Source organism: Physeter macrocephalus, chromosome 17, assembly GCF_002837175.3.
Source record: "Physeter macrocephalus isolate SW-GA chromosome 17, ASM283717v5, whole genome shotgun sequence".
Lineage (NCBI taxonomy): Eukaryota > Metazoa > Chordata > Mammalia > Artiodactyla > Physeteridae > Physeter > Physeter macrocephalus.
In genome coordinates, this window is record NC_041230.1 from 14905820 (window position 1) to 14929317 (window position 23498).

At 41.9% G+C, this 23498-nt stretch overlaps 1 protein-coding gene across 6 annotated transcripts in view; it reads left to right on the forward strand.

The window, feature by feature from the left end:
- The window catches only part of CEP89 (centrosomal protein 89), an 83838-nt gene extending 61855 nt beyond the window's left edge, over positions 1 to 21983 (forward strand). For all 6 annotated transcript variants that reach the window (XM_055078976.1, XM_055078977.1, XM_055078978.1 and 3 more), the window contains 5 exons: positions 5501 to 5668; positions 6256 to 6397; positions 10118 to 10207; positions 15004 to 15173; positions 20858 to 21983. In XM_055078976.1, coding sequence (XP_054934951.1) covers positions 5501 to 5668; positions 6256 to 6397; positions 10118 to 10207; positions 15004 to 15173; positions 20858 to 21098 — 811 coding nt within the window. In that variant the 3' untranslated portion in view covers positions 21099 to 21983. The remainder of the gene's footprint in view (positions 1 to 5500; positions 5669 to 6255; positions 6398 to 10117; positions 10208 to 15003; positions 15174 to 20857) is intronic.
- The last annotated feature ends 1515 nt before the right edge of the window (positions 21984 to 23498 follow it).

Sequence of the window (23498 nt, forward strand, 5' to 3'; positions counted from 1 at the left end):
ACAATAGCCAAGACATGGAAACAACCTAAATGTCCATCAGCAGATGAATGGATAAGGAAGATGTAGTACATATATACAGTGAAATACTACTCAGCCATAAAAATAATAACAAAATAATGCCATTTGCAGCAACATGGATGCAGCTAGAGATTATCATACTAAGTAAGTCAGAAAGACAAATACTGCATGATATCACTTATATGTAGAATCTAAAATATGACACTATGGGTCGTTGGGGGCGCTTGGCCACATAAAATGGATGTGGATAAAAATGAACCTATCTTATCTGTGAAACACAAACAGAATCACGGGCATAGAGAACAGACTGGTGGTTGCCAAGGGGGAGGGGTGTGGGAGAGGGATGGATTGGAAGTCTGGGGTTAGCAGATGCAAACTGGTTTATATAGAATGGATAAACAACAAGGTCCTACTGCATAGCACAGGGAACTCTATTCAATCCTGTGATAAACCATAATGGAAAAGAGTATGAAAAAGAATGTATATACATATAACTGAGTCACTTTGCTGTACAGCAGTAATTAACACAACATTGTAAATCAACTATGCGTCAATAAAAAAAGAAATAATAATGAATTTTTGCAACGTTGGTAGAAACAAAGTCAATTTATAAAAATCGATCGTAGGGCTTCCCTGGTGGCGCAGTGGTTGAGAGTCCGCCTGCCGATGCAGGGGACACGGGTTCGTGCCCCGGTCTGGGAGGTTCCCACGTGCTGCAGAGCAGCTGGGCCCGTGAGCCATGGCCGCTGAGCCTGTGTGTCCAGAGCCTGTGCTCCGCAACGGGAGAGGCCACAACAGTGAGAGGCCCACGTACCGCAAAAAAAAAAAAAAAAAAGATTGTATTTCTTTTTAGGAATAAATATGTAGAAAATGAGATTTTGAAAACGACCCCCCCCCAAAAAAAAGGGAAAGAAAGAAGGAAGGAAAGAACTATCTACAAAGCGTCACAAATAGAAAGGAATAGAAAGATTCACAGTACTTTTATTGGAAAAATCATTAAACTTTATTGATAATTTCACTGGGTAAAGATACCAAGTTGACGGGTTTTTGGTTTTGGAGTTTTTTCCCATTCAGTTTAAAGGTGTTCTCTATAGCCTTCTGTCTTGCATTGTGTCTGATGAAAATCTGGAGTTGTTACTATCTTTGTTCCTCTGAACAGTGATATGTCTTTTCTCTTCGGCTTCTTCTAATAATTTTCCTTTGTTGCTGGTTTTTAGCATTTACTTAGGATGTACCTTGGTGTGGTTTCTTTATGTTTATTCAGCTTTAGGTTGATTGAGCTTCTTGGGCTGTGGATATATATTTTTCATCAGATTTGGAAATAATTTAGCTGTTATTTCTTCAATATTCTTTTCTATTTTTCCCTCTCTCATCTCTCCTCCTGGGACCACTTGATACTGTCCCATGGGCCTCTGATGCTCTGTCCATTTCTTTTTCCTGCTCTTGTTTCTCTCTGTGCTTCAGATGGGTAGTTTATATTGCTTGCCTTCAAGTTCACTAATCTTTTCTTCTGTAGTGTCTAATCTTTTTATTCTCATCCAGCATATTGTTTACCTCTTCCATTTGTTTTTTTCCATCACTAGAAGATCCATTTGAGTCTTTTTTGTATTTTTCATTTCTCTCCTCACCATGCTGTTATTCTCTATTATATGCCATTATCTCTCTGACTTCTGGATCTGTTCTGTTGATTTTTTTTTTCCCTCTTGATCATGGACCCTATTTTATTGCTTATTCCCATGCTTGATTGGATATTGAATATTGTAGATTTTGTGTTGCTGGATGCTAGATTTAGTGCATTGCTTTGAATAGTGTTACATTTTGTTCTAGTGCACACTTACGTTACTAGACAGTAGTTGGATTCTTTCAAAGCTTGCTTTTGTTAGGGTAGGCCCAAAGCAGCCTTTAGTCAGGGCTAGTTTAACCGTACTACAAAGGCAGTAATACCCTTCTGAGGGTTATCGCCAATCTCCCTTATATTATAAGGTCTTTCTACTCTGGCTAGTGGGCTCATGCACTATTCCCAGTTCTTGGTGAATGTCAGGAATTATTCTGCCTCCTTGTTTCTCGTGGTTCTTTCCTCGGCCTCAGGTAGTTTCCTCTCATACATGTGCAGATCAGTAGTCAGCCAGACTGGTGGTGACCCCGCCTAAAGATCTCCCGAGCCCTTCCTCTCTCCCTGGAACTCCCTCCTCTCTGCCCACAATTTCTAGCTACCTTGGACTCTCTGATCTCTGTGATCTCTGACTCCTCAACTCAGCAAGTCCACTGGGTTTGGTTTGGGTTTTCCCTCCCTGTACTGCAGCCAGGCAGTAAGCTGGAGCAGTCATAGTACTTACCTTGTTATTTCCCTCTCAGGGATCACAGTCCTGTACTGCTTATTGTCCAAAGTCTGAAAACTGTGGTTTCTTATGTTTTGCCTGGTTTTCTAGCTGAATAAATCTGGTCTCTGTAACTCTGTCTTGGCTGGAAGCAGAAAGAAGTCTTTGTATTTTCAGTCTTCTTCTTTAACCCTTTATCGTAAATCCAGGTCAGTGTGTCCAGTAAAATAATAGTTAAATTATTTTTCAGTGAAATAAATGAATTCTGGTTTTTATATATTCTTGAGTTACAGTTGATAAATTAATCTTAAAATCATAAACTGTTATGTATTCCTGCTGCACATGACAAGTATGTGGCTCCTACCACATGCTTCTCTCTCTGCAAACTTGACAACACCCAAGCTGCTGTTCAGCAGAATGCATTCACTCACCTCAGACTGCCCAGATGTCACAGCAATGTTAAAATGCTATAAAAGTTTTGGAACCATTTTTTCAATTTCTGTGCTTATCTTGTGGATGAGTAACAGACAGCTGGAGACTGCCCATCTGATCCATCTGAGGACCACACTTTGAGTTGCACTGCCCTAGAGAATCCTGCAAGTGTGTGTACAGAATATAGCCCAAGTGACTGTCAACAGGAAAATGAATGTATAGCGTTTGGTGTACTGATACAATGAAACATTCAATAGCCACTCAAAAAGACGGGTGAGTCTTAGAGGCGTAATGACACTAAAGTACATATCGTCCCTTTGTGCACCTATTATGGTCTTGGTTCCCTTTATATCTGGTTCCAATACTGGCAAACTAAACTAAGCTGTAGTGATGCATAGATAGGCGATGACACTATAGAGATGATTAAGGAGAGACTCTATGACTGGGGTGGGTGGGAGGGAACACATGGGAGTGTCTGGGGTACCAGAAGTGTTCTGTTTCTTGACCTGTGTGGTAATTATGTGGGTGTTCACTATAATTGTTTGTTAAAATATGCATTTACCGTTTGTATAGTTTTCTATATTACATTTCACAATTTAAAAATTTAAGTCATGGTTTTTCACCAGAACTAAAATCAGAAATGGTCAGTAGAAGCTTCTTCTGGGGAGTGAGACCCTAGGGATAGAATAGGAAACATTTTATTTAAAAAAATTTTTTTAATCAACTATTTCTCCCACCAAATATTAAGTGTTAACTTTTTGTATGTGTGTGCAAATTGTTTCCACCTTTTTTTGTTTGTTTTAAGAACTATATTGTTAGAAATACAGCTGAAGCCCCTTTTAACCGCCATCCTTAGTCCCATTGTTTTCCCTGGCTTTCCAAAAGCAATCACTATCATAAACTTGGAATTATATTTCCAATCTATTTTTTATTTCTACATGTATCTGTGAATGACATAGTATTTTTTGGGTGTGTTTTATGTGTTCATAAGTGAATTCATACTTTTAGTATCTTCACTTTTTACACTCAATTTTCAAACATCTTTCCATGTTGAGATAGATACATAGAGTTTATTCTTTTTTTTTTTTTTCTTTGGCTGCGTTGGTTCCTCATTGCTGCACGCAGGCTTTCTCTAGTTGCGGTGAGCAGGGGCTACTCTTCATTGTGGTGTGCGGGCTTCTCATTGCAGTGGCTCTCTTGTTGCAGAGCACTGGCTCTAGGTGCACGGACTTCAGTAGTTGTGGCACACGGGCTCAGTAGTTGTGGCTCGCGGGCTCTAGAGCACAGGCTCAGTAGTTGTGGCTCGCCAGCTCAGTTGCTCCACTGCATATGGGATCTTCCCGTACCAGGGCTCGAACCCATGTCCCCTGCAATGGCAGGTCATTGGCAGGCGGACTCTCAACCACTGCGCCACCAGGGAAGCCCGGCAGGTGGATTCTTAACCACTGCACTGCCAGGGAAGTCCGAGAGTTTATTCTTTTTAACTGCATGGTGGTATTCCATCATATGAAATACTGCATTTTACTTAGCCTATTAATGGAAGTTTAAATTGTTTCTAAGTTTGTTCCTTTAAGCAATGCCGCAGTAAACTTTCTTGTGGTTTATCTGTTTCCCTAAATACATACCTAGAGGTGGCATTGTTTGGCCATAGTGTAAATGAATTTTCTAGATTTTGACATATTGTTCTCTGAGGTGGCTGTGCACGCCCACCAGCACTTTCCCAGCATTTCCTATTGTCTTTGGTTGCTTTTCATTGTGAACTTTTTGACTGATTTTGTGAACTGATTGATTTTGGTGTCGGGTAAGTGGCAAAAATATTTTTAAATAAAATTCTAAAATCAAAACAAAATACAGCAAAGAAAAAAGATAAAAGATGAGTTTAATTCAAATCCCAACTCTGTGGGTTTTGTCCAGGTGTGTCCTCTGCTCTTTGACTAACTAAAAGTAGTAAACTAGAAAGCAGTGGAGACTGGAAAATTCCTGACTGGGTGTTCAGGGAGCCAACCTAGGCTGAAGTCATTGAAATTGTGTGGCAAGTGAGGCAGACCCCAAACACATGCAGCGTGAGGCTTGTTCACTAGCCAGCCAGCCAGCCAGCCAGGAAGTAGTAAACCCCACGTGGTACACTGGGAGACCCCATCACTCAGAATGCTGGGCAGCCTCTGTGTGTGTGGCCCTACCTATTCGGTCTCAGTTATTTCGTGAAAATTGACCGAGAGAACCAGTGAAGGAATAACTCTTCTCTCAGGCATCATTTTGCCAGAATTATATATTGATTGTATGCCCTCCTTGTTTTTCTTTCTTTTATCAGAAAAACATAATTATTTTAGTATGAAATAAAATTTGTTTTAGCATTAGGTTTTGAAGGAGGGGCAATTATAACTATGTAAAAAATTAAGCTGTCTTAAATTCTTTCTGGAGGGAGTATAAATAAGTGTGTATATATATACACACACATACACATACACATACACACACAGACATAAGCAAAAATGGTGGGCAGAAAAGGGGATTAGATCATTACCGTCAAAGCAGTGTGTACCAGCTACGCCCTCTCTGCTGCCCTCCAGGAGCTCCCCACCAGCTCTGCCAGGGACTGAATGATGATGTTCCCACAGAGGCCTCCAAAGGGCCCACCCAGGCCGGAGGGCTGTGCTATCACTGCCTGGCAGTGGCTACTTCGTTTAACCTCGGTGTACTGGATACAGGCTTGTGATATTTTTGTCCATCAGCCAGTTGCAGAAGGAAGACGAGAAAGAAAATGCTGAGATGGAAGAGTTGATGGAAAAGTTGGCAGCCCTGCAAGTGCAGAAAAAGAGCCTGCTATTAGAGAAGAAAAATCTGACGGCTAAAAACAAGGAGCTGGAAGCTGAACTCGAAAAGGCACAGAAAATAAATAGGTGGGTTTTTTTTTTTTTCTTAAACTGTTTTTTTTTTTTAAGTAGTTAAAAAAGACAACTGAATATTCTATTTCATATTCTTTATCTTTTCTTTTTCTAATATTGGCAATGAAATGGAAAGGGATAAATGAGATTATTAAATACCAAAATAAAAAATATGACCAACATTAACCAACGTTATTGTTCAATTACGGTTGATAGTCATAATGCTGACCCTAGGACTCTGCAAGTTCTAGAAGTTCTTTACTAAGTCTTTCCCAAAAGTCTAATCCAGGGATTACTGGATTCCTTCTTCAAAAATATCTTTTAAAGAACACAAGCCAAAAAATTAATAGAATAATATGTGTTAGTCTGTTAAGTGTGTTAAGCATTTTGTGATTCCTGTTGACTTGGCTTGGAGTCAGTAATTATGCTTCCTTTAAATTCAGTTACCTCTTCTCACCTTGAAACTAAATAGAAGATTTAGGTTGCTGCAAAATACACTTAAATGATAACATGCTTGCTATTTTTATAATACAGATATTCACTATGCCCTGGCCATGAAGGCTAATGAATTTTTTATTCCACCATTTGGGGGACCTCTCTAGGAGATCTCAAAAGAAAATTGATGTCTTCAAAAAGCAGGTGGAAAAAGCCATGGAGAACGAAATGTCTGCTCACCAGTACCTGGCAAATCTTGTTGTCCTGGCAGAGAATATAACCCAGGAACGTGACAATCTTATGTATTTGGTAAGTTTCCTGAGTTACTTCAAGTATGCTGCAAGTTAATATGCAAACATAATTTTAAAGGGTTTTTTTAAATGATCCATAAAAAGCTGCATCTTTTTACATTTCAACTATAAATTTTCAAGTTCTCCAAAATTTTATTTTTCAACCATCAGTGAAAAACATTTTTGAAAGGCAAATAACCCAAACTTTTAAATACTGGCAAATGATATTTTAGAAGGTAAACTAACGGAATAGTCCATTCAACTGGGAACAGTAGTCCTAAGGCCTCTATTACACACACGGGTGCATCTTTATATTCTCTCTGTAAAGTTGTCTTAATGTAGTCCCTGTTTGAAGATGAAACGTAAGAATCCTAGACAGGTTAAATAGAGTTCCTCCCAATGACATAGTTTAAAGGGCACAAAGAGGTAGCTCCAGGGGTACTCATCCCACATTGTTTCTAGTAGCACCAGTCCTGAGGAAAGGAACTGAGTCCATTATTGGTGGTCCCCAGATCAGCGGTCCCCAACCTTTTTGGCACCAGGGACCAGTTTCGTGGAAGACAGTTTTTCCATGGACCGGGGTGGGCGGGGGATGGTTTCAGGATAATTCAAGCGCATTACATTTATTGCGCACTTTATTTCTATTATTATTACACTGTAATATATAATGAAATAATTATACAACCCACCATAATGCAGAATCAGTGGGAGCACTGAGCTTGTTTTCACTTGCCACTCACTGATAGGGTTTTGATATGAGTCTGCAAGCAATTCATTTATTATGGTCTCTGTGCAGTCAAACCTCTCCGCTAATGATAATCTGTATCTGCAGCCGCTCCCCAGCACTAGCATCACTGCCTCAGCCCCGCCTCAGATCATCAGGCGTTAGATTCTCACGAGGAGCGCGCAACCTAGAGCCCTCGCATGCGCAGTTCACGGTAGGGTTCGCGCTCCTATGAGAAACTAATGCCGCCACTGATCTGACAGGAGGCGGAGCTCAGGCGGTAATGCGAGCAATGGGGAGCGGCTGTAAATACAGATGAAGCTTCGCTCGCTTGCTCGCCTACTGCTCACCTCCTGCTGTGCAGCCCAGTTCCTAACAGGCCACAGACCAGTACCGGTCTGTGGCCCGGGGGTTGGGGACCCCTGCCCTTGATGATGGAGCACTGCCCAGCCAGCAAGTGTGATGCTGTGGGCATGATCTCACATCTCCACGCTGATTTTAAAAGATGTCTACAGGGCTTCCCTGGTGGTGCAGTGGTTGAGAGTCCGCCTGCCGATGCAGGGGAACCGGGTTCGCGCCCCGCTCCGGGAGGATCCCACATGCCGCGGAGCGGCCGGGCCCATGAGCCATGGCCGCTGAGCCTGCGCGTCCGGAGCCTGTGCCCCGCAACGGGAGAGGCCACAACAGTGAGAGGCCCACGTACCGCAAAAAAAAAATAAATAAATAAATAAATAAATAAAAGATGTCTACAGCAGGTTGTGCAGTGAAAGAAGACAGATGCTGTGCCAAGCTATGTGTTGAAAAAAGTCTGATAGAATTTACCACAAAATATAACAGTGAGTTAGATAACTGTATCTCCAAATGGTGAAATGACAGGTGATTTTTTTAAAAAATCTTTTTTACCTATCTGCGTTTTATGGTTTTTCTACTTTGAATACATATTGCTTATGTACATTTAAACATGTTTATTTAAACAATGTTGCAAATCTCTGGTGGCATAGGATTCGAAGTAATAATTTAATGCATGTCATTCCAAGAGCCCAGCAGACTTTCTGTGAGAGTCAGAAATCAGCCAACTTGGAGGTAACTCCACCCTTCCTCAGGGTGATTGAGGGGCAGAGAGTCTGTCAGGATGTGTCACAGGCTTATTCCCATCTGTTAGAAAGATGTTAAGTTCCTCCATAGGAAAATGGACACAGGCTTTTAGCCATTGTTTACATAAGAGGACATATAAATAGTATACAGCTCTTGGGGCAAAATGTTGATCTTTACTTGTAATAAAAGAAATGCTAATTAAGCCAGTCTTGAGACTCCATTTTGCACTTATATTAATGTTACAAATTTTTTTTTTTTTTAATTATAGTAGTTGCTGGTAGGAGCATGGTAAGCGTGGTTATACATTACTGGTGATTTCTGAGCCCTTCTCCGAGTCTTTTAGAGGCAATTTGACTTTGACATGCCATGGTAGGAGCCTTAAAAGCATTCAGACCTCCTGAACCAGTAGTCCCCTCCTGAGAGGTTACTATCCCAACCCAAGTGCTGAAGTCTCTGGCATGTTCTGTACCAGTGCTGAGTGCCCATTTCCTCTTCTGCTGTGTCTCCTGAGCTTACCCACTGGGATATAGAGGGCAACACAAAAGCTTGTTGAAAAATGGAAAGTGCCAAGCAAACGCATTCATCTAGCAAACACTCATGGGAACCTGGCTGCCTCGTGTCAGGGCCATCTTGTTTCTAGGGTGGGACATGCTGGTTCCCCCAGGAGGCAGGCCCTGTACCTCCTGTTTGGGCCAGAGAGCATCCCAGGCTTCCAGGATGAAGTCAAGAGCCTCCTCGACCATCAAACGGTCCCCTTAGGCTCACTCCTCATATCTGTGGACCCAGGATGGAAATACAAATGGAGGCCATATACTGCTTGTCCAAATACTTAAAAGTTACAGATTAAGCTAACAGACTATTAATAAAATGTGTTCTCTCCTCCCACCTTGACCTTTGTTATTATGGCCTGAAAGCCAAGCTCAGATTTAGAATCTTCAGACCCTCCAGATGCGGGGGGAGCTGCTCTCAGCCTGCCCTGGCTCCACCCACCATGAGGGACTTCTGTGTGCACACGGACTGCTGTCCCCTTGGCCCTGCAGGCTCCTTGCCCCTGGCAGCCCCAAGACCAGCCTCTGTAGCTGAGGTTCGGGGGTGGTACTGGCTGCCTCTGCCCTGTGGGACTGTTGGCCGTGCACCCTCACTGTACCCTGTCCTGGTCTCCTGGGCCTTGTGAGAGCCCCCTATATAGTAATATATTGATACTGGCATCTTCATTTCGAATCCCTTTAGGATGGGTTTCCATGTGACTTGCGGCAAGTTTAATTCCCTGGGTCTTAGCTTTCCTTTCTAGAAAATCACTTGTCACTACTGTACTACCATAGAAGGAATGCTCACCTTTACTTTTTAAAAAAATTTTACCATTTGAAATGGTTAATTTATAGCGTGTAGTAGTTCATGTCCCATCTGGATATTAATCTAAATCATTCCACTTCAGTGACATCCCTCTTTGATCTACTGCCCGTCACATTTGGTTTGGAGAATGGCATTGTGCATTCATCTCAAGTTATCCTTAATTTTGTTAATTATTCAAATAGTCCAGTGAGAAGTTTATTTGCATGTTGGCGCTTGTTCCTTGGATATGATGGAAGGAATGGTATATTCCCCAAGAATAGAGACGTGTCCTGGAAGCTCACATCCCCCTTGTTTGAGGGGCTCAGATTTTCCAGTTGTACCCAGGAGGGGCGCCGAGACTACCGTTCCTGGCTGTTGCCCTCCTCAGCTGTTGGTCCAAGTTCTGCCCACAGCCCTCACACAGGGGGTAGGAATCTGGAGGTGGGAGGCTGGAGAGGTGGCAGGCCAGGACAAGTGGCAGAATGGTAATACTCTTTGTAGTAATACTCTTAGCAGAAGATTTTTTATTATTTTAATTTTCCTGTTAAACTAAGAGCCCATTGTTTTTCTTTTCACTTTACTCTGTAGGCTAAATGTTTAGAAAGTGAGAAGCATGGAGTTCTCAACAAAATCATAGAAGGCAATATTCGCTTGGGAAGGTTGGAGGAAAAAGTCAAGGTAAGTGGACATTTAGCCACTTCTAATGGGAATGGGCTTCCCGGGGTCAGATTTCCACGTTTAAGAAAATGACCCATTTTGCATGTATGTATCACTGATCATCCACAGAGTAAAGCAGTATTGGGTTTCTCTGGCAGAAATAGCACCTCTCGGACTTCTCTGGTGGTGCAGTGGTTAAGAATCCACCTGCCAATGCAGGGGACATGGGTTCGAGCCCTGGTCCAGGAAGATCCCACATGCCGCGGAGCAACCAAGCCCGTGCGCCACAACTACTGAGCCTGTGCTCTAGAGCCTGCGAGCCACAACTACTGAGCCCGCATGCCACAACTGCTGAAGCCCACGCACCTAGAGCCCGTGCTCTGCAACAAGAGAAGCCACTGCAATGAGAAGCCTGCATGCAGCAATGAAGACCCAGCACAGCCAAAAATAAATTAATTAAATAAAATTTTTTTTTAAAAGCACCTCTCGGGACTTCCCTGGCGGTCCAGTGGTTAAGACTCCATGCTTCCCCTGCAGGGGGCACGGGTTCGATCCCTGGTCAGGGAACTAAGGATCCTGCATGCTGTGTGGTGCGGCCAAAAAAAAAAAAGAAATAGCACCTCTCCATTCATTAAGTAAACTTTGGTTCATCTGCACAATAAGGTACCATGCAGCTGTTTAAAAACAAAAAAAGATACAGAAATATCTCTAGGCTCTATCCTTGCTTTGTTATTTCTTCCAGAGACAACATCACCTTTGAACAGACTATGTAATTTATTTATTATGTTTGTTGGTTACTGTTTGTCTCTTCTGACCAGAATAACAAGTGCAAGGATTTTTTCTCTTTTTCTGTTTTTGTTCACTGGTATATCCCAAGCACCTAGAATAGCACCTGGTGCATAGTATTCAATTAATTCAATAACTATTGGGGGAATTCAATAATATATTTTACAATTTAAAAAATGTAACAAGATCAAAAGCAGTATACAAAACAGTCTCTCAACTCTGCATCAGAAAGGCTAGAAGGACTATACCACACTATTAATGATGGGAATCTGCATAGAAGTATTATGAGTAATAAAGAGCAGTTGTAGTTTGTTCTTTTTTTCCTGGTTTTCCTGTTGGCTTTTATTTCCCAAAGAGAAGGTCTGATCTTCAGAGCGGTTGGCCTTGTCTTGGGAATCTGTCTCATTACTGTTCATCTGAATAAGAACAGTAAAAATAAAAAAGTTCCACCCAGTCACCCAGAGAAGGAATCTGTGAGTCTGATCCAGGTCAGATAGGGCAGGATCTCTGGGAAAGTGAGGAGAAGAGACCTGGAAAAGGCTTGTCAAAATTCAGAGGTGACAGGGACTTCCCTGGCGGTCCAGTGGTTGAGAACTCCACGCTTCCAATGTAGGGGGTACGGGTTCAATCCCTGGTCGGGGAGCTAAGATCCCACATGCCTCGTGACCAAAAAACTAAAACATAAAAAAACAGAAGCAATACTGTAATAAATACAATAAAGACTTTAAAACTGGTCCACATCAAAAAAAAATCTTAAAAAAAAAAATTCAGAGGTGACATCTTAGGAAACCTTAGCAAAATCCTCCTAAAAGTGAGGACATCAACTTGGAAGTCAGGGCAATGATGAGATCTGGGAAATCAGAGCTGCAGGCAGAAGTATTTCAGGACCAGGCTGGATTCAGAGAGCCAGAGAAGGGACTGCAAGAGAAGTGGTGTGTGAAGCTTGGAAGTTGACCCATTGCTCTCACCCTCCCAGGAACCTCATCTCGTCCCAAAAGAATTCAGTGGCCTCCATACAAAAATTCTTTAAGAAAAATAGAAGTATAATTTTCTTACACATGATGTAAGCGCATCAGAAATAATGTTGCCACAAAGGAGATCAAAATTGAAACCTGTACTCTAAGGTGAACTGATACCTAGATAGACAAGTAAGGAGGTAGGCAGGTAGCCAGGTAGCTAAAACTCAATAAAATAGTAAAAGCTGGGAAAAAATGCCAAAAAGCAGAGACACAGATGACCAGACAAAGGAGGATGTGAAATGGAACTGACACAGCTCAGGGAAGAAATAGAAGGAAAGGAGAAATGTAGACTAAATTATAAGGAGCCCAGGGAGAAAGATATCATAAAAGCAGGATAAGGGACATAAAGGATAAATGAGAAAGGCAAAGACAAGAAGACAGAAATAAAAAGAACTAGTAGAGGGAATTCCCTGGCCATCCAGTAGTTAGGACTCTGTGCTTCCACTGCTGGGGGCCCGAGTTTGATCGCTGGTCAGGGAGCTAAGATCCTGCAAGCCGCAAAGAGCAGCCAAAAAAAAAAAAAAAAAAGAAAAACACTAGTAGAAAGTGATAGAGATCCAATTTACCTAAAGCAGAAATCAAAACAATGGCACTTATTCTGCTCCAAAGAGTAATTCTTAAAAGTTTTTATTCATAAAATTTTCTGAAATAAATGAATAGTTGCATCTACATATTGAAAGGGCACATTATGTACCTATGAAAAACTGACCCAGGATGGCCCTAGAAAACTGACACCAAGACCTGTGACTTCAAGATAAAGAAAGAATACCTTGGACACCCAAGCAAAAGACCAAGACATAAGAAAAAGAAAATCATGTTGGCATCACACTTCTCAACAACAACACTGAATGCCAGAGAACAGTCGAATTCCATCTATGAATATTCAAGGATGTTTTCATCCAACCAGGCTGCTCTTCAGACAGCTGTGACCGTATAAGAACTCTGGAACATTTTTTCCATAAACCTTTCCTAAGGATCAATCAACTTGAGTTCAGCCAAGAAATGATTGGGCAAATTTCAGGAAAGTACTGCTCATGAGCAAAGAATATATTTAACTGAACTGAGACTTAAAAAAAGCCAGGGATAAGGCTGATGCAATAAAATGTAGACATAATACCACCTGGCAATGTAGAAGTAATACAACCAAGGAAAAAATGATAGGTAAAGGGGGAAGGAAGTTAGAAAGTAGAATGAACTTGCTGATTGTGTCACCTGTAATAACTGAGGTCAAAGGATATCATTTAAAGATGAACAATTCAGTAGGAGGAGCTTAAGCATATTTAAGTAGGGGAAGAGTGAAGAAAAGATTGTCAGGAGCTAACATTATGTTACTTTTAATAAATGAGGGGACTAAGGACATGTAATATAAAGGCATAAGAAGAAAAGTACCCACAAGAATCAAAAGAGATTCATTCCTTAATAGCAAAATTACAACAGCAAAAAAGAGCAAAGGAAACAGACTACATTAAAGTCTTTAAAAATGTGTGTAGATAAAACAGTAAAACATAAGATAACAAAATTGAGGCAAACAAATCTGCCCTATAGAAAATATAAATGAGCTTAATTCACCCATTAACAGGAAACAATTTTAGATTATATTATAAAGGAAAACACTATTACATGCCAGAATCAAGAGACAGTCAGGAACGGTGTTTCAGAAAGATTAAAAATAAAAGGATGAGTGAAGATAATGCAGATTTATGCAAACAAAAGGAAAGCGTAGTTGCGATCTTTACATCTGCCAAGAGAAAAGTCAGGCCAAAAGCACTAAATGAGACCAAAAAAGAAAAAACAGGAGAGGCCTTAATAATGCTAAAGACTACAAGTAATAATATATAGTAGTTATGAATGCCTACGTACTAAATAGCACAGCAGCAAATTTTATAAACTACAGGAGATACAAGGGGAAATGGAAACTCAGTGATAATAGGAGCTTTAATCCACTTCTCTTGGTCCAAGACAGATCAAGAAGTTATACAAAAGTAAGGATATAGAAGATTTTACAACATAATCTCTAAGGTTTATTTATGTGTGTATATGTGTGTGTGTGTGTGTATACACACACACACACACACACACACACACACATACAGAACAATCACAAAAATTGATCATAGACTGGCTACCAAAAAAAAAAAGCCTCAGTAAACCCCTAAAGTAGAAATAAGGCAGACATTTGTTGATCAAAAAGATAAATACCAGAAATTAATAAACAAAATCAGAGAGCAGAAAATGTTCTTTCACCTGGAAATATAAAAACTGTATAGTAAACTAACTCTTGGGTCGTGTGTGTGTGTGTATACACACACACACACACACACACACACACACATACAGAACAATCACAAAAATTGATCATAGACTGGCTACCAAAAAAAAAAAGCCTCAGTAAACCCCTAAAGTAGAAATAAGGCAGACATTTGTTGATCAAAAAGATAAATACCAGAAATTAATAAACAAAATCAGAGAGCAGAAAATGTTCTTTCACCTGGAAATATAAAAACTGTATAGTAAACTAACTCTTGGGTCAGAGGAGATGTATAAATTGAATGTCATAATTTCTAATGAGAACTGAACCTATGGGAACTACAAGTCAGAACCTATGTGACAACTGTTTTGGAAATGCTCAGAGGGAAATCTATTAAACTTAAGTACTATACAATAAAAACATAAGAAGGAAAATAAGTGAATCAGGCTTTTATCTCAGTCACCTGTTTACCAATAGAGTATGACAGACCTTGCCAGGTCCTTCTGTTTTAGTTTTTATTGGGGGCATATAAAAAACTAGGCATGACACAGGTCAGAAATTTGGTTTTATTATACTTGAAATTTTTTCATTACTTTGTGTGACTTTTGTGATCCAAACTTGCCCTCCCAGATCAGACTTGCCCGGGGCTTACTCATTTCAGGGCCTCTGACAGGCCAAGGAGTGGGGAGGGAACGCATCCACAAAGCTATCCACCTGGGCCACGGGCAGCACCCCCTCACTCAGAGATCATCCTCCTCCCCCAGGGGTACAGGAAGCAGGCGGCACTGAAGCTGGGTGACATCAGTCACCGTCTGACAGAGCAGCAGGAAGACTTTGCTAGCAAAACAGCTCAGTACCAGCAGGAGATGAGGTACCTCCATCGGATGCTGCAGGACAAGCAGGATGTCCTGGACAAGGCGCTGCAGCAGAAAAGGTCTGGCCACCCCAGCCCCGTTGCAATGTGTTTGTTTTTTGAATGTTTGGTAGAATTCTCCAGTAAAACCCTCTGGACCTGTTTTGTTCATTTGATCGCTTATTTTTGTTTTTACATTTTAGTTTTATCTGATTTTAATATTAAATATATTTTAATATTGGTTTTTTAATTTGCTCCTCATTTTTTTTCTTTGAAAAGATTTTCCCCAGCAATTGACATATAACGTTGTATAAGTTTAAGGTGTACAGTGTCATTTGATATACATATATATTGTGAAATGATCACCACAATAAGGTTAACATATCCTTCACCTCATATAATTACCATTTTGTTGTTGTTGTTATGGTGAGAACATTTAAGATCTACTGTCTTAGCAACTTTCACGTGTACAGTACTGGTAATTAATAGTCCCAGTGCTGTACAGTAGATCCCAGGTCTTTAATCCCTCCTTTAAAAATTCCTGTTGTTTGAATATTGGATTTCCTAAATCAATCCAGTCCTCTCATTGTCCTTCCCTTTTCCCCCCTCTTTTCCATCTCTTTGATATTTTTATTCTATTCCATTTTCTTGGGAGATTTTATTAATTTTTGATTAAATGTTTTATTTCTGCCATTATGTTCTCATTTCTGAGACCTTTAAATTTTAGATTCTTCCCTTTTATTAAGATCACAGTCATAAGATTATGGGTGTATCCTGTTCTCTGTGGCTGTAAGGTACTCTGTCAGTTACACCTTTGTCCTTTAAACGTGTGATACAGGAGGTATTGCCAGTGTATTGAAAACGCAAAAAAAAAAAAAAAGAAAACCCTGGGGAACAGCGCATGTTTTGTGGAGGTGAACCTGGTGGTCCCCTCACATAGTTTGGGTTCACATTTAAGTCAGCCTTTTCAGAATGGCTGTGTTGTCTTTGACAGACTGGAACATAAACTGATGCATGTGGAAGAATCATAATGACACTCGAATGTGATTTTCTTCAAGTTATAGTAGAATCCATGTATTTGTTACCAGACAGAATGCAGACAGCTGTTTATGTTTTCTATCAGCCGGATGTTTCTGAATGCCAGGCAAAATGAAGTCTTATCTAACAGGTTTTCTGTAGTTTCAGAAGTTCTTACCACCATAAGTGGTCACTTTGTAAAAGTTGGGCTGATACCAACTTTCTTGCCAGACAGGAGGTTTAGAATTGCTGCCACGGAGCGGCTGGGCCCGTGAGCCATGGCCGCTGAGCCTGCGCGTCCGGAGCCTGTGCTCCGCAACAGGAGAGGCCACAACGGTGAGAGGCCCGTGGACAGCAAAAAAAAAAAAAAAGAAAACCCTGGGGAACAGCGCATGTTTTGTGGAGGTGAACCTGGTGGTCCCCTCACATAGTTTGGGTTCACGTTTAAGTCGGCCTTTTCAGAATGGCTGTGTTGTCTTTGAGAGACTGGAACATAAACTGATGCATGTGGAAGAATCAAAATGACACTCGAATGTGATTTTCTTCAAGTTATAGTAGAATCCATGTATTTGTTACCAGACAGAATGCAGACAGCTGTTTATGTTTTCTATCAGCCGGATGTTTCTTAATGCCAGGCAAAATGAAGTCTTATCTAACAGGTTTTCTGTAGTCACAGAAGTTCTTACCACCATAAGTGGTCACTTTGTAAAAGTTGGGCTGATACCAACTTTCTTGCCAGACAGGAGGTTTAGAATTGCGTTAATAAAATGGAACTTTGTTTTTCACTTTCTCCCTTATTCCATTTTTGCCCTTTAATGGTTTGAAAGTTAAACATTCTATTTATGTTCTTTTAGTGGTTGCCCTTGAAATTTCATATGGATACCTAACATTAACAAAAATCTAAAGTTAATCAGCGCCTCTACATATCTACCCGCAAATGCAAGACCTAATGCTCTAACCTAATTATTTCCCACTCAGTTTATATGCTCTTGTTGTCTAGTGTCATTACATGTAGATACAGATATGTGAAGATGAAAAACAAAGATCTATTTTATATCATTGTTTTTGGCCCCAGAAATTACATATTACTAGTTTCAATATAGTTATTTTATTTTGATTTACCTAGGGTTTACCAGTTTCTTTTGCATGTTAGACCTTATTTCTCAGATTATTTTCCTCCTTCCAAAAGTACACGCTTTAGAAGTTTCTTTAGTGAGAGTAAGCTTTCTTAGTTTTTGTTTATCTGAAAATGTCTGCATTTTGCCCTCATCCTTGTGAGTTGATTTTTGCTGGGTTCTACCTTGACAGTCTATTCTCTCAGTACATTCCACTCTAGTTTCTTTTGCATGTTAGACCTTATTTCTCAGATTATTTTCCTCCTTCCGAAAGTACACGCTTTAGAAGTTTCTTTAGTGAGAGTAGCTTTCTTAGTTTTAGTTTTATTTCCCACTCAGTTTATATGCTCTTGTTGTCTAGTGTCATTACATGTAGATACAGTTATGTGAAGATGAAAAGCAAAGATCTATTTTATATCATTGTTTTTAGCCCCAGAAATTACATATTACTAGTTTCAATATAGTTATTTTATTTTGATTTACCTAGGGTTTACCAGTTTCTTTTGCATGTTAGACCTTATTTCTCAGATTATTTTCCTCCTTCCAAAAGTACACGCTTTAGAAGTTTCTTTAGTGAGAGTAAGCTTTCTTAGTTTTTGTTTATCTGAAAATGTCTGCATTTTGCCCTCATCCTTGTGAGTTGATTTTTGCTGGGTTCTACCTTGACAGTCTATTCTCTCAGTACATTCCACTCTCTTGTCTGTTTCATTATTGCTGTTGAGAAGTCTTTTGTCATTTTTAAAACTAGGTGATGAATCATTTCTCTTGCCTATTTTAAGATCTCCTCTGTCTCTTGTAGTCTGCAGTTTCATTGTATTTAACTATGAATTTCTTTTCCCTTATCTGCTTGGTATAAGTTATTCTCTATATCTGTGATTTTGTGTCTTTTATTACTTCCAGAAAATTCTCAGTCATTATCTCTCTCTCTCTTTTTTTTTTTTTTGGCTGCGCTGTGTGGCTTGTGGGATCTTAATTCCCTGACCAGGGATCAAACCTGTGCCTCCTGCAATGGAAATGCTGAGTCCTAACCACTGGACCACCAGGGAATTACCAGTCATTATCTATCTCTTAAAATAAGTCTTTTCCCCTCATTGTTTCTAGATTTCCTTCTGGAACTCATATTAAATGTATGTTAGACCTTCTTATTGAATCTTTCATGTGTCTTATCTTTTACATTTTCTATCTCCTTGTTTTTCTGGTCTACATTCTGGGTAATTCTCAATATTTCTGTTTACTAGTTCTCTGTTCAGTTTTGTTCAATGTACTGTTTAACCTAGCCATGGCGGTTTTTTATTTCAACAACTGTATATTTCAATTTCAGAAGTACTGTTTGGTTCTTTTGAAAATCTACCTAGTCGTTTTTAAAATAAATTTTTGGTCTTTGCTTATCTTTAATACATCTTTTATTTCTTTTAACATTTTATTCATAGTTATTTTATATTCTGTGTGTGACAGCTCCATTATCTGCAATTTGGGGGTCTGAAATCTGGTTGTTGACTCTTGCCCTGTGTGGCTTATTTCGTTCTATGTACAGTAATTTTTTTACCATGAACTCATGTATGGGTTGAATTTAGTCTGTGGAGTCCTAGGGGCCTGGACTGAGGATGTTTTCTCCAGAGAAGGTTTGCATTTGCTTTTCTTTGGTGCCAGAGAGTATTTCCAAACCTGGAGTCACTTTAATTTTATTATTAACTTAAAAAATAATCTACAGTAATGCTTTTTTTTAAACACAAAAGGACTTTAAAAATATTCACAGGGAATTCCCTGGCGGTGCAGTGGTTAGGACCCTGCACTTTCACTGCTGAGGGCCTGGGTTCGATCCCCAGGCGGGGAACTAAGATCCTGCAAGCTGCATGGCCAAAACTAAAAAAAAATTCACAATGCCATTATTACATTTATAATGAATGTATAACTTCTTAATGTATATTTTTCTGAGCTGCATTCTGAGTGGTTTCCTCTGCTCAATAGTCCACTTCATTAATTCTCTCTTTGGTTGTGTGCAATGAACTCATCCACTGAGTTTTTTCCCTGATTGCCTCAAAAATGTCTCTTTACTCTTGGTTCACTCCAGTCAGGGGCTGGGGATGCTCTACAATGGGGAATAGTGTAGATTCAAACCCCAGATTCATTTGAGAACAAGTCAGTGGCTACAGTTCCCAAGGAGCCTCTCAGAGCAGATTTCTTTTGAAGACTGGCAGATTTTTCCACCCAACCATCCCTCCTTTGAGGGTTCTTCACATATCTCCACTTACCTGCCTAATTCTGGGACACATAGTTCACAGTGTTGCTAGGAGGAAGAGGCGAAACATGGATGTGAGTGAGCCCTGCGGTTTTCTGTTGCACCCAGTTTGCATGCGCCCAAGACTAGTCTCCATTCTACAGAAATCTGGGTTTCTAGCATGGGCTTTTGTCCTCAAAGCAATACAAACATTTTGTTTGCCAACCTCTGTGGTTTCAGTTTAATCCTCTCTTTTTTTTTTTTTTTTTTTTTTTTCCTGCCCTTAGAGATTTTCTTCTCTCTTTGTTTTGAGTTTGGCTCTACATTATCATGATGTAATGTTTCAAACATCTGGGTGTTTTGCATCAGAAAACGGAAGCCTGGAGATTTTTTAGACACAGAGTAATTAGTGGGCATCATGGGCTTTGGAAGGAAACAACAGTTCACGAGGAAAGTGACACTGGACGAGTGGGTGTGTCACTGGCCTCCCTGAATCTCTGTGTCCTCCTCTTTAAACAACAGTGCTGAGTCCACCTGGTAATCCAGTTGCTCACATTTTGCGTAACCACCGGGCAGTGTCTGTGAAGGAGCTGGCCTTCCCAGCCCTGCCGTCCTGCACGAGGCCCATTCCTCCTCTCAGGCTGAGGCTTGCTTTTCCCTCCCCGTGGGGCTCATGTGAGGTGGTGGCAGGTATCTGGTCTGCTCCCCCAGTGGACCACAGCCCTGTGAGGACACGTGTACCTTGCCTGCCCTGTTTCCTCAGCTCCCCACACGGGGCCCGTCACACAGTCCTGGCTCAGCCTTGGTTCCCTCTGGGCACTCGCCCTCCTGGCACATGGTCTGGGCCAGTCTTCTCTGTGACCTGGGTTGTGATCCTCACTCCCCGCAGTCAGTCCCCTCCTCACCCTCTAACTCACTCTCTGTGTCTGGGCCCATCAGTGGCTCTGTGGATGGAGGCTGTGAAAGGTGTCTGAGTGTTGGCCAGGTCGCAGTGGGGACGGGCAGAGGGGAGGGGCCTACAGGGCCCATGCCGTGTGGGCGCCCACAGCCAGGCTATTGTGCTGTAGGTCAGCCACGGCAGTTATTGTGTTTTATTTTTGTAACATTAATGCCATGGAGAACAAAGGGTGTGTGCACTGGTGCCAAAATAGAGGAAAAGGCAAAACGTAGAGAGGAAATCTAAGACGTCATTTTCAGCCTGTGCCTTTGTCTTTTTTTCTACTTCCAGGGGCCATCGGGCTTCATTCGACACTGGGAATCTTTGCTTCAGAACCCACGCACAATGGGCTCTGTTCTCTGACTTTAAACATTCTTCCACTTGGCTTCTCACTACTTTAGGATTCATAAGGGCTCTATAAATATTTTTTAAATCGTGTTATTTTAAACGTTTTCTTTATATTGTTTATTTCTCTCAGAGAAATGGAAGGTGAGCTTGAGGTTGTTTGGGAGTCCACCTCCAAGGAAAACCAAAGGATCCGAGAACTTCTCCAGGCCACGCTGGAGAGGACAGGCCCGTGGGACAACACCAGAGCTTTCGCGGACCGCTGCCTGGATGGCATCTCTCAGGGAGACATGCAGGATGGCTGCCGCTTCAGCTTCTGTGACCTGAAGCCGCCTCCCACCTCCTACCAGGGTCTGCGGGAGCCCCTGGGCTAGGGCCCCTCGGCGGAGACGTCTGCCCTACGCAGGACAGGGAGCGCCGAGGAGAGGGCAGACTCCCGCCCACCGCTGCAGCGTTGTTTTTTACATTTTGCTTTATTTTTAAAATGTGCTGCTGAACTATATTTAGCCAGTGCACGTCCTCTGACCCCATTGCCACCGAGCCGGGCTCTGTGAGATCCATTGCTCAGGCTAACAGGTGACCTGGCAAGCTGGCCTGTCTCCGGGCTCCTAGATCTGCACTGAGAAAGCCCCAGAGGGAAGGGCGGGCAGACCCGAGCGCTCAGCCTGTGTGTTTGATGAGTTAGTTTCATTGGCTGAGCCGTCGATGGAAGCCCCAGCGATGAGACCTGTGCATTCACTCTGGGTGGTATTTTATTGTTTGGCAAAAAACAGGTGCTGGTCTTCCTGTCCCAGTAGGTTGTACAAAATCTGTCCTGCCCTCTCCCCGAGCCCTTCCCTGTCCTCCTGGAAAGGTAATTTTTCTGGGGCCACGTAACCTCCCTCCCCTCTGAGAGCCTTGACTTTGCACACCAAGGTGGGGTCCCTGCCCCACTGCCCCCACCGAGAGGGTGCCGGGGCCGTGGTCCTGCTCTACCCGGTGCCACCTCCTCAGGTAGATTCATCCCTGCCTCCAGGACCTGGGACTCCTGGCGGTAATGCCAGCTGTCTAGGGCTGCTTGTCCCCGGCATGCTGGAAGAAGGCTACAAAGGATCCTAAACAGTGTATGGAGGGTAGAATCCTGTCACATCCTTTTACCAAACCCCTCATAGCTAAGTCCTGTGTGGTTTCAGGTGTGCAGATAGACCCAGCGTTGGTCCCTGGTCATATATAAAAGTTACACATGTGCTTTTTGGTTGCTAAGTGGGAAGTTAAGATAGAAAATCATTGTTCTTTTATATTTTATTAAACTTTTACATTTTATTCAACAGTTAAAGAATTCTAATTTATTTTCCTTTTACCATGGATAGAAAGACAGGATTTAAAACTGTGTATCAGCTCCTAGGAGATGACCTAGCACCCAACTTTGATGTTATTTCAAGGGAATTTGTGCCAAAACCATCTAATAATCTGTAGACAGGCTGCAAGGTGGCAGCAGCCCGTGAGCCTCTTGTCTCCAGACCAATGCTCAGGGGATGGCTTGTCCATGGGACGTTGCTGTGGTCACATCACCTAGAGAATCATGTGTGTTATCCCTGTCTTCTTTCCGCCTTCAAAGAGAACATTTTATTCCCCTGAGAAGTGAATGTTTTTACATTTCTGCTTTATCCCATGTTACAAATATACTTTGCAAGTTCAGTCACCCCTGGACCTCATCACGGCCCCCCAGGGGTGGTGTTCACGCAGCAGTCAGCCTCTGCCAGCCTCCTACTGGGTGCTGTAGCAAATGGGCAGGTGAGCTCAGAGTCTGGGATGCAAAGGAGGGCAAAGCAGGCAAGGTGGCGAAAAGCAGTGCAGCTGAGAGGCACAGAGCCCAGACCTGAGCTGGAACACGCAGGCTTGCAGAAGGGACAGGGTCTCAGGAGCTGGAGAAGGGCAGACAGGGCTGTGTGAGCGGCAGGTGGGTCTCTGGGGCTAGAGGTTGGGTGGGCGGTAAGGCCTGGCTGCTGGGAGGGGGCTCCTGTCATCCTGCCGGGTTCCAGTCTGAGCAGGAGCCGGTCCCATTCTCTCTTGGTCCTGGTGAGTCTTCATGTGGCTCTAGAAAGGTCCTGATCAGGTTGAAAGTAACCCAAGGTAAACGGTTAGAAAACATGACCCAGGAACCCAAGTGAGCCCTGCTGCCTTTGGCACTATTTAAAAGCAGCCCTGGGGAAGTCAGGACTGAGTGGAGAGGGGCCAGGCGAAAGTGCGGGTGCGAATTTGGTGTGACAGCAGATGGGGGGCTGTCCTGTCTTGCAGTTGTCCTGTGCAGAGGGGTGGAAGGATCAGAAGTGATGCCTTTGCCCCTCAACCTCTGAGACCCCACCCTCTTCCAACAGCTTACATCTTTGTAGACCAGCGGGTCATCTAATTCTTAGGAGAGGGGGGAATTCTGGATTTTATTAGTTTTGATGTAAATATATTTATTCAGCAAATATGCTGTGGATGCTTACCTATGTGCACTGTTTGTTGAGAACAGCAGTAGCGACGAAGGCAGCCATCATTATAGAGCATGCTACGTGCTCAGAAGAAAGAGACCCCACCCTCTTCCAACAGCTTACATCTTTGTAGACCAGCGGGTCATCTAACTCTTAGGAGAGGGGGGAATTCTGGATTTTATTAGTTTTGATATATTTGATATATATTTTGATATTTGATATATATTTGAATATATTTATTCAGCAAATATGCTGTGGATGCTTACCTATGTGCACTGTTTGTTGAGAACAGCAGTAGCGACGAAGGCAGCCATCATT